This window comes from Aphanomyces astaci (assembly GCF_000520075.1).
Source record: "Aphanomyces astaci strain APO3 unplaced genomic scaffold supercont1.44, whole genome shotgun sequence".
Taxonomy (NCBI): Eukaryota; Oomycota; class Saprolegniomycetes; order Saprolegniales; family Verrucalvaceae; genus Aphanomyces; species Aphanomyces astaci.
The window spans coordinates 426,893-443,747 of NW_009798307.1; the positions used below are offsets into that span (position 1 = coordinate 426,893).

General features: G+C 51.6%; 6 protein-coding genes and 2 pseudogenes across 8 annotated transcripts in view; 2 read left to right on the forward strand and 6 right to left on the reverse strand.

Moving 5' to 3' along the window:
• Positions 1-1,997: 1,997 nt before the first annotated feature.
• Positions 1,998-3,429, forward strand: H257_13006 (hypothetical protein; the record flags this gene model as incomplete). Its single annotated transcript, XM_009840420.1, has 3 exons — positions 1,998-2,158; positions 2,235-2,625; positions 2,686-3,429. 3 exons carry the CDS (start codon positions 1,998-2,000, stop codon positions 3,427-3,429), a joined length of 1,296 nt encoding a protein of 431 aa, XP_009838722.1.
• A 523-nt stretch (positions 3,430-3,952) lies between these two features.
• Positions 3,953-4,025, reverse strand: H257_13007 (annotated as a pseudogene). Its single transcript has one exon. The product of its transcript is annotated as a tRNA-OTHER (tRNA).
• Positions 4,026-4,374: 349 nt separating this feature from the next.
• On the reverse strand, positions 4,375-4,620 carry H257_13008 (hypothetical protein; the record flags this gene model as incomplete). The annotated part of the gene is made up of 2 exons (XM_009840421.1): positions 4,375-4,404; positions 4,474-4,620. The coding sequence occupies 2 exons, from the start codon at positions 4,618-4,620 to the stop codon at positions 4,375-4,377; spliced, it is 177 nt and encodes a 58-aa protein (XP_009838723.1).
• An 87-nt stretch (positions 4,621-4,707) lies between these two features.
• Positions 4,708-4,777, reverse strand: H257_13009 (annotated as a pseudogene). Its single transcript has one exon. The product of its transcript is annotated as a tRNA-OTHER (tRNA).
• Positions 4,778-6,590: 1,813 nt separating this feature from the next.
• Positions 6,591-8,833, reverse strand: H257_13010 (hypothetical protein). The gene has a single exon (XM_009840422.1). The coding sequence runs from the start codon at positions 8,793-8,795 to the stop codon at positions 6,681-6,683; it is 2,115 nt and encodes a 704-aa protein (XP_009838724.1). The 5' UTR covers positions 8,796-8,833; the 3' UTR covers positions 6,591-6,680.
• Positions 8,834-10,364: 1,531 nt separating this feature from the next.
• H257_13011 (hypothetical protein) lies at positions 10,365-12,444 on the reverse strand. Its single transcript, XM_009840423.1, has one exon. The coding sequence runs from the start codon at positions 12,415-12,417 to the stop codon at positions 10,453-10,455; it is 1,965 nt and encodes a 654-aa protein (XP_009838725.1). The 5' UTR covers positions 12,418-12,444; the 3' UTR covers positions 10,365-10,452.
• A 1,490-nt stretch (positions 12,445-13,934) lies between these two features.
• On the forward strand, positions 13,935-15,633 carry H257_13012 (hypothetical protein; the record flags this gene model as incomplete). Its single annotated transcript, XM_009840424.1, has 3 exons — positions 13,935-14,017; positions 14,062-15,089; positions 15,158-15,633. The coding sequence occupies 3 exons, from the start codon at positions 13,935-13,937 to the stop codon at positions 15,631-15,633; spliced, it is 1,587 nt and encodes a 528-aa protein (XP_009838726.1).
• Positions 15,634-15,942: 309 nt separating this feature from the next.
• H257_13013 (hypothetical protein) overlaps positions 15,943-16,855 on the reverse strand; it is a gene marked incomplete at both ends in the record, with an annotated part of 3,470 nt that continues 2,557 nt past the window's right edge. The window contains one exon of the mRNA XM_009840425.1: positions 15,943-16,706. Coding sequence (XP_009838727.1) covers positions 15,943-16,706 — 764 coding nt within the window. The remainder of the gene's footprint in view (positions 16,707-16,855) is intronic.

The window sequence follows — 16,855 nt, forward strand, 5'->3', positions numbered from 1 at the left end:
TGTAATCCAAAGGTGAGGCGCAGAGCGCATGGACGAATATTGTTGGCTTGGTCACGGGACGACATATCCACGGCCAATGAACGAGGGCCATAGCCAAGGACTGGGAGTTGGGCGCCGTTCCCGACTGTAAGAGACAGTGCGCAAGGAACATAATTGGAGAAATAATCTCGGTTGGGGGTGCATGAGGCAGAGGCGCCGAAGTCAACAATCCAATGTTCGCGCAGAGCGGGAAAGTCATTTGGACGATAAGTCACCGACATAGGTAGAGGCGGATCACCGGGGTCGCTTTCACAGTAGTGTAGGTCCGCATGAAGGGCAAAAATGCCTTGTCCACCAACAACTTGGAATGGGGGATGGGGACGGACACCGTCCACACATCTTGGGGGCAGTTGGAGAACCACCTTGATCGGTGTTTCCGACGCAGCTGTGATAATATCACTGCGAGTGGCCGAGAAGGCACTGGGTGGGAACAGTGGAAGATCCACTTTGGTTGGGCTCGCAGGAATTAGGAACAATGGTCGTGGTGGGTAGAGGGGCAAACACTCGGTAATAAGTACCTCGGCAGAAGGGACTTCAGCGAAGTCTAAATCGCCGGCATCCACAGGAGATGGGAAGTAATCGGGGAGCTCTCCCGGTGCGTCAGTGATGGAAGCGAGGGTAGTAGCCGCAATAAGCGGAGGTTCATGGGGTGGAGATGCAAAAACATCACAAAGTGGGGCAGAGCCCGGTTGGAACACCTTTGGCAAAACCGATGGTGGGTTGGGGCGCTGGAGGACCCGGTTGAGAGTGGAGGGAGGCACAAAGTGGTGGGATAAGATGTGGGTGTTGGCAAAGCCATTGAGGCGATTGCCTTCATGGATAAATGGACGAGCGGCTGTACGAGCAGCAGTGCCAGCCTGGTCATAAAGACCATGAGTGCGGCCGTAGCCTTGGTCGCGTTGTCGATCACGGCTGCGATCGCGGTCGCGATTTTTGTCACGGTTGTTGCCACGATTGTTGTTCCACCCGCCATTTCCAGGACCACTAGAGGAACTTGGTCCCCATCCATGGCGGCTATTACAGCCCTGGTTGCCACTAGGGCCATCGCGATCATCGCGGTCATCACGAGGACGTTGGATAGGACGCGACGAAGCGACATAATCGCGTTTGCGCTTCTTTTGGGAGGCAGAGCCATGTTTGTCAAAGACGGCGCGGTCAAAAACAGGACGCATAGTGTTGCGGGCATAGTCCGACTTGAGGGTGGGGCACGCAGGAAGCGTGTGATTGGTAACGCCGCAGTAGAAGCAGGACTTGCCGGTGTGATTGATACAATCACGGTGAGCATAGCTCGGGATAGTGAAAGCGTTCATAACATGAACTGAGCCATCGGCTTGCGTAATCGCTTGAGGTGGTGGTGCAGGAGCCGCAACGGCATGCGTGACAGCTGCAAGCTGGGTTCGCGTTTGGAGGGTAGCGGCAGAGCCGTTATCACCCAGAGCAGAAGCTCGTTGGAGACATCCAAGACATGACGCTGGTATGTACTGGTGCTGTAACGTTATGTTTCTTTCGGATAAGTTTTTGGTATGTTTGGTGCATTACGTGGCAAGTTCACCAGTGTTCAACGAATCATGGACGGTGTGGTGATGTGGTGATGCGTGATGAGTACTACCCTTGGACTCGTTAAGTTGGAGCCACGGACGGCCTTGGCTGATTCCATTTCTGAACCTACTGATTGTTGACTCCATAATGCACATGATTGGACAAAATTATCCATTGATAGCATGTTATTGGCTAATTCGTCAAAACAGTATTTTACAGTCGCGACTGTAAATCTGGCCGATTTGCCGTCTCGCGGTAAAATTTTACAGTTTCCTGTATTTTACAGTCACCCGGTGGGGTTGTCAAAACTGTAAATAATCCGGATAGAGTCGGTTACACCCTGCCCTACTTAAGACAGAACGTGCCACCATCACGTGAACAAAATGAGAGGGAACTGTGGCGTGGCAGTTGAGATTGAGATGGCAGACGAAGGCAAGAAGCGCAAGGCGAACGAGATCGCCGAGGATGCCGACGACAGCATCGAAGAGGCCGAAGCACCGGAGCAGCAAGTGGAGGTAGTGGACCTCACAGCCGAGTCAAATGACGGCGGCGGAGTGGCACCGATCGAGGACGCGGCCGAGTAGCACACCGCAAGGCTGACTGGGAGGCCAAGTCGGCCTTGAAGCGCGAACGGCTTGGACAGCTGGAGCAGCAAGCGGCTGCCGACTTGGTGAAAAGCGCCGTGCAAACAGTTCGCACCGAGGCGTGCAAAAGCTGCTGGAGCAGCACTTGGCACGGGAGGAGGCCGCCAAGAAGGCAAGAGCGGCCGAAGAGGTGAAGGCGAAGGCAAGGCGCGCCGAAGAGGCCAAAGCAATCGCAGCGGCTGAGGCGAAGGCGGCGGACGATGCAGCCAAGGATGCTGCGGAAGCAGCGGTGAAGGTGACCAGCGAAGGTGTGACTGGGACACCTTCAGGCGATGGGGGACATCCCAACGCTATGGGCGTGAACTTGGGGTGTGTGCGCGACGTTACGCGCCATTTGACGGTGGTGCGCGAGTTCGATGAGACTCGCGAGGATTGGGGATACCAGACGGCCAATGCTGCCAGCGTGGAACGATACCTGTGCTTGTTTGCAAGCGCCCAATCGTTTGAGTTGCGGGTGTTGTAGATGCCTCTTGCACGACTCGAACACGACATAGGGCTCCTTCTCGCGCCTGAAAACGACCCACTGGTTGCGGTGATCCGTAAACAGACAGAAACCACCCGGGCGTACGACCACGCCGGCAGAATTTGTCCACCCGACGTCCAAGGAAGTTTCGCGGCGGACTGGCTTGGCGCTACCCGTCACAAACATGTGACGGACGTCCAAGTAGCGCTCGAAGAAATACACCACAACGTGGCGGTGCGAGGCGACAACTTGCGTCAGCAAGTGCGCGGACGCTGCGACCGAAAATACGAAGTCAAGTTTACAGGTTTTTCGGTCAGCGATTTTGTGCTCGTCGGAACTGTCGTCAAACGTCCGACAAAGATGGCCCTGGATTGGCGCAGACCCTGCCAAGTGACCAGAGTAATCACAGGCCATATGATGGTGCCACCATATGAAATCAAGGTCCACCATGCGTGCCGACTGAAGATGTACCAAGAAGATGGTAGAGAGGTGACCGATGACCTTCAGGCGCAGATCGCGTTTGTCGATGGCGGATTTCACGTGGAGTGCCTGGACGAAGCGCGATGCATGCATGGCCAGCATCAAGTTTTGGTGAAGCGACTCGGACTTGACGATGAAGAATCGTCCTGGGAACCTCCGGCGAATTTGCTGGACGACATTCTAGTCGTATTTCGCAAGTGGACGGCGGCCAACAAGGAAGACCCTGCCGTGGCTGCCCTCATCAAGACACTGGAATTCCCGTAGGATGGGAAGTGTTCTGTAGTGTGTAGAGCAATTGGGTCGCGCGTCAGTTTGACTCATTTCAAAAGAGCACACTCTGTGTGTGTGCCGTGTCAAAGGTTCCGATACGTTAGTGGAGGTACTGAGTACTTTAGTGAAGGGTAGTCAGTAGGCGCCTCGTGGCGTGTTTAACCTCACTAATGTCAGTTATACTTGCTACCTTGACGAAGGTCCCGTGGCCGAAAGCCAAGAAGAAGCAGGCCACAAAACAGGTAGTCGTCATCTGTAGATGATTACTTGAGTTTGCATTATCATTTTTTGAAGACATTCCTCCGGGAGGGTAGAACCACATGTTATGGAATTATTTCGCCAATTGTAACGCGCCTGCACGACCAGGGGCCGTGCGTAAACTTCGGTTTTTACTTCGCCCAACGCTTGTACCTCGTGCTTCGACCGATCTTCTTCGAAGTTCGTTCCTCATCTTCCTTGTTACCTTGTTATCTGGATTCCCCAGGTGGAGGGACGGATAAATCCTTGCGGAAATAATCCGAGGAAGCCGGGGATCGAACCCACGACCTTTAACTTAAGAAACCGATGGTCTACCACTGAGCTATTTCCCTCCCTCGTTGAAAACAAATGGAAAACATTTCGTGGTGCATATTTTGTGAGGTTCAAAGTACTGTACACTGACACACTACCGGTATAACAAGCTCCTATAGCTACCAGCAAGAAGATTGTCGTGATTGTCGCCCCAATACATGCACACACGACGAATCGTATATGAGTTTTGGCAATATGTCTTATACAAGGATTCTTGGATAAAAGATTTCCATACGTGTCCCTAAAGTGGCGCCTCTGTCGCGAGGCGAGGTCGGTCACCACAACGCTGCCGGGTCTCGACCAACAAACAAGGACGGACCTTGGAGTGAATATTCGAGCTCCCGTTCCAGGTAGTATACATGTGTATAATTAAGTGGGGTCTGCCAAGTGTCGCTCGACCTAGGGTTGCACGACAACAACTTCACGTGGGTGGACGAATGAATTCCAAATCACAGTCGTCTGAAAAACCGCCACACAACGCAGGGACGCCAGTCGCAAGCCACAAGCTTGTTGCTCCCCCACGCGCAAAAGGCCCTGCTGGTCGCGCTGAGTAGGCTCTGGAGGGTCAACCCGCTTCGAGTCGATGTTGATGGAGCTGTTCCACGTTTTGGACATGCCACGATGGACGTTATTGCAACAGACGACGCGCAGCCGCTCGCTCCTCGTCGGAGAGGGGACGGATAAAACCTTGCGGAAATAATCCGGGGAAGCCGGGGATCGAACCCGCGACCTTTGAGTTAACAACCGATGCTCACCACTGAGATATTTTCCCTCCCCTATTTTTTTAGTTCTCGTTCGTAGTGACATACATTCATCCTCGCTTATGTCGCCGAGATGGCTAACGTTACGTTCGCCATTTTCGCCATTTCCCGCAGCCTCCATCAGAAAGATGCATACTGTATTGCGCTTGGCAATGAGTCTGAAAGGAGGTTGGTGGTCGACGGAGACATAATAGGAAAATGAGTATGATTAATTTCAACTTCATTAGCCTTTTTATACGAGTAAAATATGGAGGAATAAAGATGCATGAAGCATCATTGCATACTACTAGTAGTACATTAATCAGATTATTGACACCAAATCTGACGCATTGCTTAAGGGCCGGTCACTCACCGCCAATATGCGGGACGCAAAAGCAGCGGCAAGGCAGACCAACGCAACTGCGTGGCGTTAGCTAGAGGACGAATTGGCTGCAGCAGCTGGGGTGTTGGCTTCGTTGGACGACGCATTCGTCGCCGAAGGCGCGGTGGTGGTGGTATTTACAACGGTCAGCTTGACAAAGCTGATGTACTTACTGTATGCACATCAAGACAAACAATCTCGACGACGAGTATACAAACTCTGAGTAAGAGTTTAATCTTGAAATATAAACTACTACGTGGTTTCTATGTATAAACTGTTAAACCTATACGTATGGGCGCAGTTCCGTGACACTTTTTGGGACCTTCGATGGAGGGGTTCATTTACTCCAAATTGCTATTATAATAGTGTTTCTTAAAGAGGAGAATTAATGCAGTTCGTAGAATTTAAAAGCATGTCGAAATTCGTATTAGTGTTGACGGAAAATGAATTAAAAGAGTGGAAATATCGATAGGCTGAAAACAGTTCCGAGCCACGTGATTCAGAGTGATTATTTTCTACCAATCATGCATCGTGGTACGGAACCAAATACGTATAATATCCATTTTTCCAGAAAGTGGATTTTACAACTATGCATGAAACATCATGTTCCTGCTGCGATCACCGCCCAAGTCCTCGAGCGCGGTTGCAACCACTCGCCACATGTTTACTCCAAGCGCGTGCCTCCCCCTCGAGCGACGCTTGGAAGTGCCACGGCCACCCGCGGCGGCTACCGACCTGAGAGACGCCATTTAGGAACAATAGTAGTGACGTATGATTTGACCTAACGTTAGACACCCCCCTGTATTAACGTTACATTTGTGTATGTTCATGAGTCATAGTAGTTGGATCTGGTGTTTACAGTTTGTGTGTCAGTGTACTTTGAACCTCATATACGTACTAGTATGTACTAATAATCCTACTGCATTCGTTTTCACGAGTCATCTAGCGATGACTGCACATGTTCCGGTTCCGGCGATGCAATGTCGTATGTCAATGCGAGAAGAATTGGACCCACGATGGACGTTGGCAGATCGTCGTCTAAACTTGGGCGAATCTGTGCGATCAGAACCGCAAACTTCACACTCAAGGTGAGCCATGCCAGTGGTTGTCCTTCCTCGTCGCAAAGGTATCTCGACAGCGGAACGCGGCTGGCCTGAAGCCAAGTCGGCCATCGCTGCAACTTTGGGCTCCCCGACACACCATTGTCCAACGTCACATCCATATCATCGACCATGAAGCTAACGCACGAGTTGTCTGTCGATCGACAGCTGGGAGTAGTTGCGCCGGCGTGCGCAGCCCTGCACCCAATCGGACGTTGAACTAGAAACTTGTGGATGCGACGAGAGATAATGATTTAAGTTGGAGAAATGATTCTACTTGTTGAGATCCACCCGTCATGTGATTGGTTCTGGTGTTGTTAATATCGAAGGTGCTAGTGCTTGCAGCGATGTCACACATACTGCCACTGTAGTAGGTCAGTCGTGCTTGTTCATTTACCAGCTACTATCCTGGACAAACGTCATCCCCCCAAACCAATGCAAGGGGGCCCTCTACTACTTCATGGCTTTGAGCGACAGATTCCACACGGTTCGAGGCGTAAGTGTTGACACGTCCACCTCCATCCGCCGAGGGGCCACTTCGTTGCCATTCAATGGAAACCCATACACACGTCGAATGTGTCGCCGGTTTAGCACATTCACCACCAACAACAAAACGTCGTTGATGCTGACCACCCACCGATCGTCCACGACTACAAACCCCAGCAGCCACACGCCCGATTCGGACACATGCACAGTTCGACTGGATGACGTGGCAGCGTAGTCCATGGACGACGCGGCAAAACCGACAAAGTCCGCTGCAACTCGGCCCGCGCTGCGTTCAAAGTGGGTGTTCACACCAGCGTCGGCCGCCGTCACCCCGTCGTACAGCGCAGACCGCAGAGTCCAGTGCGTTTTTGGGGAGGTTGACGAATCCTCACCGTAGGCACACTCCACAGAGGCCCCCCTTGCGGTTAGAGGTCCCACAATCACCATGGACCCTACTTTGGCGCTTCTTCGACGGCGTATCCAGTCCCCCAGACCAGTCGATGACGCCGTGGTCTGCACGGGACGCCACACCTGCCACAGTTTCGTACCCAGCACATACCCGACGCCGGTCCCCATCGCCACGACAGTCCACATGCCTTCGGTGACGAGAAGCCAGTAATTGGTCTGTTTGTTTTCGTGCATGATCCACAGGTCCATGCCGCCGGGATTGCCCGGGCAAATGTTGTCAGAAAACGAGTGATGGAGGTACGCGTTCGCGTCATCAATGTACACCCCGCACATCTCGACTAATGCGATACGGTGCGCAAAGCAGCACAAGTAGACCCCCACGACCACAAACAGCTGCACGCGGACGCGGCAGACGGCGGCGGCGACATACACCACCGCCAACGTCAACATGAGGCAGTCCGATCGCACTAATTCGGGCAAGTACAAGGCAAACTCGAGCTTACGACGCACCGAACCTTGATTCATGGCTGTTTGAAACGGGTACCACCAATCAGTCATATAGCACGTCGATAGCCACAGCACCGTGCGCAGGACCACCCTTCGCTGGATCGACGGATATACGTCTGGAATCCACAGAATGCCATCGCGCCTATAGATGTTGACCGTGATAATGCAAGCCACGAGTATCGTGTGGGCCAGGTTGAACCCAATGCCAAACCCGATGAAATACCGGTAGTACCCCCATCCATCTCGCATCACGTGGATGCTGGGAAATTTGATGGTCGACATAAACGTCATCGGATCGGAGGGGAGGTCCCAGTAGTAATAGTCGACGCTAGCTTGCACGTCGGGGTATTTTCGATAGATGCCCATGCTACCAGAAAATGACAGCGGCTCGTCTGTGGCGGCAACATTCGCGTGCCATCGCCCGCTGGGGGGAATCAAGGCGGTGAGCACAACGGGTACGAATGGCTCAGAGACGTCGTAGGGAAAGTCCCAGCCAATGGCCACTTGATACGTGGCACGCTCTGTGCTATGGACGACGCCATCGACCACTTTCAGGGACGAGAGTGGGGTTGTGGTGAAGGTTGCGGCGCCGCCGCTGGACGCCCGCCGCTTCCACGGCCGCTCGAGGCTCACCGTTTGAAGGAACAGCGTGGTGATGTTTTGCATGCGTTTGTCCAACAGGGTTACTTTGACCGTCGACGTGTCACTAGAAATGCGGCCAAAGTAGCTGCAGTCGACAAACGCCCACAAGTCTGGCACGGACAGGTGGTAGACAGAATCAGCTAACACACTGGTGAGGACCGGAAGGAGGTACGCTGGGCCGTAGAGGTAGTCGGCGGTGGACGTTTCGTTGCAAAACGCGGCTTGCAAATCGACGCGACCGTCTTCGGTCGTGTCCAAGTATGCAATGCAAGGGTCATGACTGGCCGAGTGGCAAATGGACTCGAGCGTGTGTCGCACAGTGTCTGGATCTGTCAAAATGGTCGGTAGGAAAGCTGGTGAAAACGGACTATTGTAGTCGGTCGGTATGTTGGTGTGGAGCGACACCCCCACAAGAATGGCTTGGTTGGCATGTGAGCCCATGATTTCGCAGTACAAGACAAAGATCGCCGACACCATCGACAGCACGCGGCTCGCCAGGACTGCCACCTCGACAAGGGTCCGCATCTCTGTGTGTGATTGTGAGTTTGGTTCGTCTTAGTTTGTCGACTTGGAAACTGGCGACCGTTTCAAGTGCCGCTGCCCGAAATAACAGCGCTGGATGGTCCATCACCATTGTTCAACCCGACACGCTCTTGTTGGTTGGGTATAAACCGCGTCTTGTTGTGGTTAATTTCAGCTTTTTTTTTACTATTTAGATTCTTGTCCTTGACCTTTTATGATTTCTTTTGGTTGTTTATTTTTTTACTTTTGGTATAGCTATTAATATGTGGTTTCACGGTTATACTGGTAGCAATTTTATAGTAATAATTTCACGAAACCACCGATATATTTCGACGACCTCCAGTTAATTTCGTAGTGACCTCCAACTTCACGCTTATACAGTATTTCCCCAAGCCAGCGGTAAAATTCGATCAGCTATTGTTCAGCTTTCGTCAATATATTTCGCCAAAAAAAAAAAAACCATACAGGACATGTATTGGTGGTATATCTACACTGTATGGTACGTACACCCTGGGTGACGCTTGCCATTTGTCGACATGTTGGACACCATGAACTACGCAATCCCGACAAGTGACAACTTGGATTGCCGCCACCGATGCATGTTTCTCCTGGTTTGATCTATGACTTCGAACACTTCCTAAACTGGAAAGTCCAAATTGAAACGCATTGGACAATATACAGAACTACTACAGTACCTAGTACCAGAACTACGAAGTACACCTTTTTGCGGTTAATTTCAGCTTTTTCACTATATTTCGCTTCGCTTGCAGTGGTCCACATTGATATATTTCGACCACCGCGATTTGTTAAATATTTCGTGACGACCTCAAACTTCACGTACAACGAATTTGTACAGTACGTAGTATACGTACTTCGAAGTATATATTTCCCCAAAGCAGCGGTAGAATTCAACTAACTATGGTTTAATATCAGTTTTCGTCAATATATTTCACCCATCGTCGATATATTTCGACCATTGACGGTTTCGTTTTCGCGCGCTTACATCTTTGGAAACTTCATTTAGGATGGAGCAGCCAGCACTGCGCCACCCCACCGAGCGCCGACGTCTTGTACAACACGTGGTAAGTACCTGTTGCACCCTACTGCATCGATGCTGTCCTTGCACGTGTATGTGTTATCATAACACAGACATGAATTCATTTACTACCGTACATCAGTCTATCGTCGCTTGATTGCACATCCGCCGTGCGTTGGGCTCCTCTCGACGACGTTGCTTGTGCATATATCAAGTGGAGCCCAATGCACGGCGGATCTGCTGTCTGAAATAACGAGGTAACCTTCGACGACTCCGAATGAGTGAGTGGCAGTACTGTATTGGAGGTCGTCCTGGCGAATCAAAGTGCACCCACGAGAAAGTTTTAGCCAATAAACAATCAGAATACTTTGGCCCGTCAGATTGGCCCAGCCATTATTGTCAAATCGATTCGAAACGAATCGATTAAAGAACAGCCTGAGCCAATCAAATCAAATCATGTCGAATTTCTGTTAATCGAAACGTTTGACCCTGTAAATTTGATGAAATGGATTGGCGAAATGACTCACAAGTCCAAATTTGGGTGAAATGCACAATACAATTTATCGAAAATAATCGCGTTAACAATACACAGTGAAACTTGAAATCTGGTGCCGCCGCCTATATCTAATGTTTTTGGCGGATGTTGAACCAGAGCCAAACGACGCCAATGGTGCGAAACATCAAGTTGATGGCGACGAGCGCCAGGACGTCCACGGCCATCGAGTCCTTGTCCAAGGCCATGTTGGCAAGTACTTGGGCGCCGGACGTAGCTAGGCACGGGCGCGACGGGTCGCACGGAAGGACTTGAACCGAGTTCCAGAACGCCCGGCTGATGCCGCGGTAGCCGTACTTGAGGGGGGAGATGTACTCGAGCCAGGCAAAGTACACGGGTGTGTTGTCCGCGTTTAAGAAGAGGCCACCAAAGATCAGCAGCGGCAAAATGATAACAATACCGAGGATCTGCGCAATCTGGGCGTGGCGCGCGATGCACCCGACCATGTACCCGAGACCCACAGCAGCGCTCGATACGAGTACAAGGAAGAGGTAAAATGTAAAGAACACTCCGGCGTCGCCGCCAAACCCGACCATAAAGTACACTGGCACTAGGAACACGAGTGGAAAGAAGAGCTGGAACACGAGCTCGCTCACGTTTTTCGCAAGGTACCATACCCACGCATGGTACAGTCCACCGTTGTACTCTCGGATCATGATGGGCAGTTCCGTGGGCACAGCGGCAAACTCGGGCGTAGCGTTGCTAAAGAACTGGTTGATCACAATGAAGAACATGGCGCCTGCAAACGACTGGATGCCGCGCTGGTCCTTGGTCAGCTGCAAGTAGATTAGCCCTACGATGACCGCTATAAACAACGTTTGGCCTACCCGGGCTTTAAACCCGAGTGTGTCGCGAACGAGCCGTGTCACATTGCGCTTGCACAGCAACGACAGTTGGTCCACGACGCCCAAATGCGAACTCTGGTACGTTTTCGCATCGTATTCTTCCGACGCTGAGTCAGACACGACAGTTCGTTCGGCATTGGATGTCGACGAGGCAACATGCGACTTCCACGCGTGCACGAGCGCGTCCACCCGTGCCGCAGCGTCGGAATGCGGATCCAACACGATGATCTGGCGCATAAAGTAGTCGGTCGGGTTCATGTACGTCGGGCATTGTAGTCCCTGGGAGGCGAAATATGCGACAGCGTCACACGCCTTGCCGTTGTAGATGGTCTGGCCGCCGCTGAGCAGATACAACTGGTCAAACAGCGTAAACAGCTCGGACGACGGCTGGTGGATCGTGGCCACGACCGTACGACCCTCGCGCGCCAGCTTTTGCAGCTGCAGCACCACACTCTCGGCCATGAAGCTGTCGAGACCGCTCGTCGGTTCGTCCACAAACAAAAGCGATGGATTGGTCAAGATCTCTGTGGCGAAGCTGAGCCGCTTGCGCTCGCCGCCGGACAGCCCCCGGACGTCTGTGACACCGCCGATCTGCGAGTCGCGACATTTGGTCAGTCCGAGCTCGTCGATGACGTAGTCGACGCGGGCCTCCCGCTCCTCAGCATTGAACGCTTTGCCCATTCGGAGCTCAGCTTGGAACATCAAGTGTTCCTTGACAGTGAGTGTCGCGTAGAATACGTCGTCTTGCATGACATAGGATGCGTATCGATTCATGGCTTTGTTCCACTTGTGACCGTTCACGGTGACGGAGCCGGTGAAGTCCTTGTTGCGGCCGGCAATCACGTCGAGCATGGAGCTCTTGCCAGCGCCGGACGGACCCATGAGCACGACCAGTTGACCTGGCGACGCGCTGCCGTGGTTGTCTTGCAGGATGATCTTTTCTTCAACCTGCTTGGTCACTTGGTTCTTGATCTTGACACTCATGTTCACGTTGTTCCATTCCAGTGTCATCTTGGGCACATCCACGAGGATGGTCGCGCCAAGTTTGGGGGTCGGGATCTCGATGTAATGCTGCTCTTCCGTCACAGCTTGCTTGTTGATGGTGGCCATGGCTGGTTGCTCCGCAAGGAAGCAAGTGAACGAATGAGCTCGTTCAACGCTTGAACATCGTGGAAGTCGCAGTTGCCACATGCAGACTTCCAGGGTGTTCACCTTCGATTCTGCGGAAAATTCAGAAATGTGAGATACTAATTTCACAGAAACAAACACTATTAAACTACTTTTTTTAACAGTGTGTTTGTATTCTCTTTTATATGTAGTTAAATATAGACTAAATCGTATCAGTTGGCATACTCACCTACTGGAAGATTCTTGGAAATCCCATGTTACCTCTCTGGAGGTTGAAGACGTGTGACGACGATTGATTACCAGCCGACGCTGATTACTTTGGCAGCGATGACATTACGAGTTTGAATGATTACTTGGCCAAAGTGATATTGGCTGTATCACGAATGAAAGGATTTGTTGGGGATGTTTTCGCAGAGTGCTTATTTTGCAATTGGATTTGGTGGGTTGCAGTCTAGAGCAATGCAGCAGCGACTGAGAAGTAGTACATCTACTTTTTCATGGTGTTTTTCGAAAATAAAAGTGTGCGTTTCGCAAAAATGCTAAAAAAACTGGGACGACAGGGGTGTAGTATTTCGAATAAGTATGTAGTACTACTAACGTTAGTAGTACATACTTCGTATGATTCACCATGCAGTAAACAAGGACGAATCGACGTCATTGGTCAAGAGGTCTTGAGAATCAAGAGTAAGCTTAGGTCTGCGCTCAAAAGTTCCACGGCTGCTTACGGCATCATCTCCTTTTCCAAAGAACCAAGAGCCCTCTAGCCTCCGAATCACCGGACCCCTTGTGTTGCTACGGTATTCCCTCGGTACCAGTGCCTGGCTACAGTATCGCGAACCACATATATGTACTTAACCCCACAGTACCGTAGCTGGAATTGATGGTTTTGGTTTACGTGACCTGTCTCCAAACTTTTAAAGATCGGCTGAGCAGGATTACTCAATCAAAAATACAGATTTAATTTGTTAGGATAAAAAGCATCACCATAAGATACTGTAAGTTAAACTTACCTTTATGTGTCGATTCATTCATTCTCCATGTCATTCCAGTTTACACTGTTAGAATAAACACAATAACGTTACTTCAAAGTGCATTGCAGTAACGTTACGACGTTCTTAGTATTGGGTTCAGAATTATCTTCGTCGCTCGCTCTGATGACACGAAATGACTTCATCCAGCTAATGCAATCGCTTCGACGGAACTATCGGCAACGCTACTCTATGAATCTTGAGGATTTATAATTTCCCCACACTCGTCGCCGCCACACTCGTTCGTTAGCTCTGAAAGCAACAAAAAGTGGGTTTCCTCTTTCAATTAGTCGTGCATGAATTGTCACCCCTCCTATCGTCAAATTTGTCGAGTCATAATCGCGCCCACACTGCGCCACGTCAAGAACGCCAACACTTCCACAACTCAATTTACTATGGTCAAGTCCTCGTGCTTTGTGGAGATTCGATCCCCTCAATCGACCACCAACCATCATGCAGTTCTCTCGACACCCAAGATGACATTGGAAATGGTCCAACGTTGCCTTGTCCGTCAAAGCCATAGATCCTGCCGGCTCTAAATCGGTCATTGACATGCCCATTCTTCGCGGTGTCGATGGCAGAGCATCGCCTGGCCAGTTCATCATCATCATGGGTCCGTCCGGAGCTGGCATGACGTACCTCTTTGACATCCTCGCGGGTCGCAATCCACAGTACACAGGGTCGGTCACAATCAACGGCCACGACTGGAGCGACGAGTCCAATCGATTGCCTCTTATGTCATGCAAGACGACGTGTTCTACGCGACACTCACTGTGAAGGAGCACTTGATGTTCCAAGCTGAGCTGCGCATGGGCAAAGCGTTCAACCCCGAGGAGCGGGAGGCCCGCGTCGACTATGTCATCGATGAGTTGGGGCTGACCAAATGTCGCGACTCGCAGATCGGCGGTGTCACAGACGTCCGGGGGCTGTCCGGCGGCGAGCGCAAGCGGCTCAGCTTCGCCACGGAGATTTTGACCAACCCATCGCTTTTGTTTGTGGACGAACCGACTAGCGGTCTCGACAGCTTCATGGCCGAGAGTGTGGTGCTGCAGCTGCAAAAGCTGGCGCGCGAGGGTCGCACAGTTGTAGCCACGATCCACCAGCCGTCGTCCGAGCTGTTTACGCTGTTTGACCAGTTGTATCTGCTCAGCGGCGGCCATACCATCTACAACGGCAAGGCGTGTGACGCTGTCGCATATTTCGCCTCCCAGGGACTACAATACCCGACGTACATGAACCCGACCAACTACTTTTTGCGCCAGATCATCGTGTTGGATCCGTATTCCGACGCTGCGACACGGATGGACGTGCTAGTGCAAGCTTGGCAGCGTCATTGGAATGCAATGAACCCAACGATCGAACATCACAACATGGACACTGACGTGGCAGTGTTTGAAAGCGGTAGATTGGGGACTCGCGGGCAACTTCTTTTGTTGTGCAAACGCAACGTCATCCGTCTTGTGCACAACAAACTCAGTTTCAAAGCCCGGGTTGCCCAAAACTTGTTTATTTCCACCGTTGTGGGGCTCATTTACCTCCAACTAAAGAAATACCAAGATGGCATCCAGAGCTTCACTAGGGCGCTCTTCTTTATGACTGTGAACCAGTTCATCGCAAACGGCATGCCAGAATTCACCAACGTGCCGATGGAGCTCCCTATTATGATCCGCGAATACCAAGGCGGGCTGTACCAGGCGTGGGTATATGGTACCTTACGAAAAACTCGAGCGAGCTCGTGTTCCAGCTCTTCTTTCCACTCGTATTCCTTGTGCTAGTGTACTTTATGATCGGGTTTGGCGGAGACGCCGGTGTTTTCTTTATATTTTACGTGAACTTGTCGCTCCTGTGCAGCGCGGCGGTGGACATGGGGTACATGGTCGGGTGCATCACCCGATGTCCGGACGTGGGCCAAATCCTCGGGGTGCTCGTAGCCCTCCCCCTTGTGATCTTTGGCGGATTGTTCATCAACTCCAACACCACTCCCGTGTGCTTTGTCTGGCTCGAATACCTGTCGCCGTTAAAGTACGGCTTTCGAGGGCTTAGCCGCGCGTTTTGGAACTCGGTCGAGGTCATTCCATGCAGCTTGGGCCAGCACTGCCAAGCACTAAATGGACCCCAAGTGCTAGCCAACCTGGGCTTGAACAAGAACTTGATGGTCGTGAATGTGGTGGCCTTGTTGTGTGTGGACGTCCTCTTCCGACTCATTGGCATCACGTGGCTGTGGGCTAGCATTCGTCGAAAGCATTTCTAAGAGTTTACATTAGTAATAACAGGTTTGAACTGTGTAACATTAAGCTACATGTATGTTTGCAAGGGGTGTACATCAGCAAGGTGCAAATGGTCGATTCACTGTAGGCAGCAAGCACATGCACTCGAATGTGAATCTTGCCTGGGTGGTAGGATCCCCTCCATAGTTGTGGCCAAATTTGGCTAGCGGCGTGTAGTACAGTACTAGCCCAGAATCAATCGTTGACGGGCAAGTTCGAGATACTACGCATGAGAGGAATGTTCAGAATTTCAAAAAATATTATTATCGCAAGGAAGTCTATCTACGTGCTCATCAGCTGTGGCGCCATGGCTCAAATTGATAGTCACAATATTGATATTGGGGGTAGCTCGAGCTCGCGAGCGGTTCCTTTTCTTTGCTTTTGGGAGGTCGACAGAAGACGCAAGCCAGAAACAACACCACACACATCACCGCGAACCTCATCGTCGCATCGGTTGAGGGAACGGCTAAAAAACTAACCACATTCGGGGGTTGGAACCTCGCTCCCCAGCCAAATCCATGCAAGTCGATCGTCAATGCGTCCTGGCTAGGTACAGGACGAAATGCAAACGTGGTGAACTCATTCTGACTCACTGGCCATACGTTGCTGGACTTGAACTGGAGCCCTAACCCTGCTGTCGAGTTGAAATACTGGACGCGACCACCCTCGACCGCGTTGGCCGTGAGCGATGCCACTGCCTGCACCACTGCAGCTCCACCCTCGGTGGCCTCCACGGACACTGACTGGCACGCCATCGACCCCACGTTGGCGTGACTGAGCTCAGTGACGCGGACCTTGCTGGTGTTACAAACCCCTCGCGGGTACAAGTTTACATTACCCTTGTCCGTGGCCGAAGCGACTTGGCGCACGGTTACAATTTGGTCTGTGGTCGAGGTCACGTAGATGGCTCCATTGTCCGCGGCAGTGACCTTGATCGTGTCGCTGGTGACAGCGAGCTCTCCCTGGACAGCTACGACACCCCCGTCGCTCGCCTTGATGTCCAACGAGGACGCGACGTTGATGCCACCAGCCGTAACCAATTGAATGGCACCGCTGTCTTTCGTGGTCAAGTGCAAATTGGCCAGCTCAACGGTTTGATTCAACTCCAGGTACACCGAGTTGGATTCGGATGCTTCCACCGCGAGGGATTCATTCAAGCCAAGGGACACTGCTTCTTGGTGGAGGATGGTGTCCCCCCGGGATGAA

What these genes read in the sequence shown, in the direction of transcription:
- H257_13010 (XM_009840422.1), bottom strand. Translation starts at nt 8,795, where the DNA reads ATGCGGACCCTTGTCGAGGTGGCAGTCCTGGCGAGCCGCGTGCTGTCG.
- H257_13011 (XM_009840423.1), bottom strand. Translation starts at nt 12,417, where the DNA reads ATGTGGCAACTGCGACTTCCACGATGTTCAAGCGTTGAACGAGCTCAT.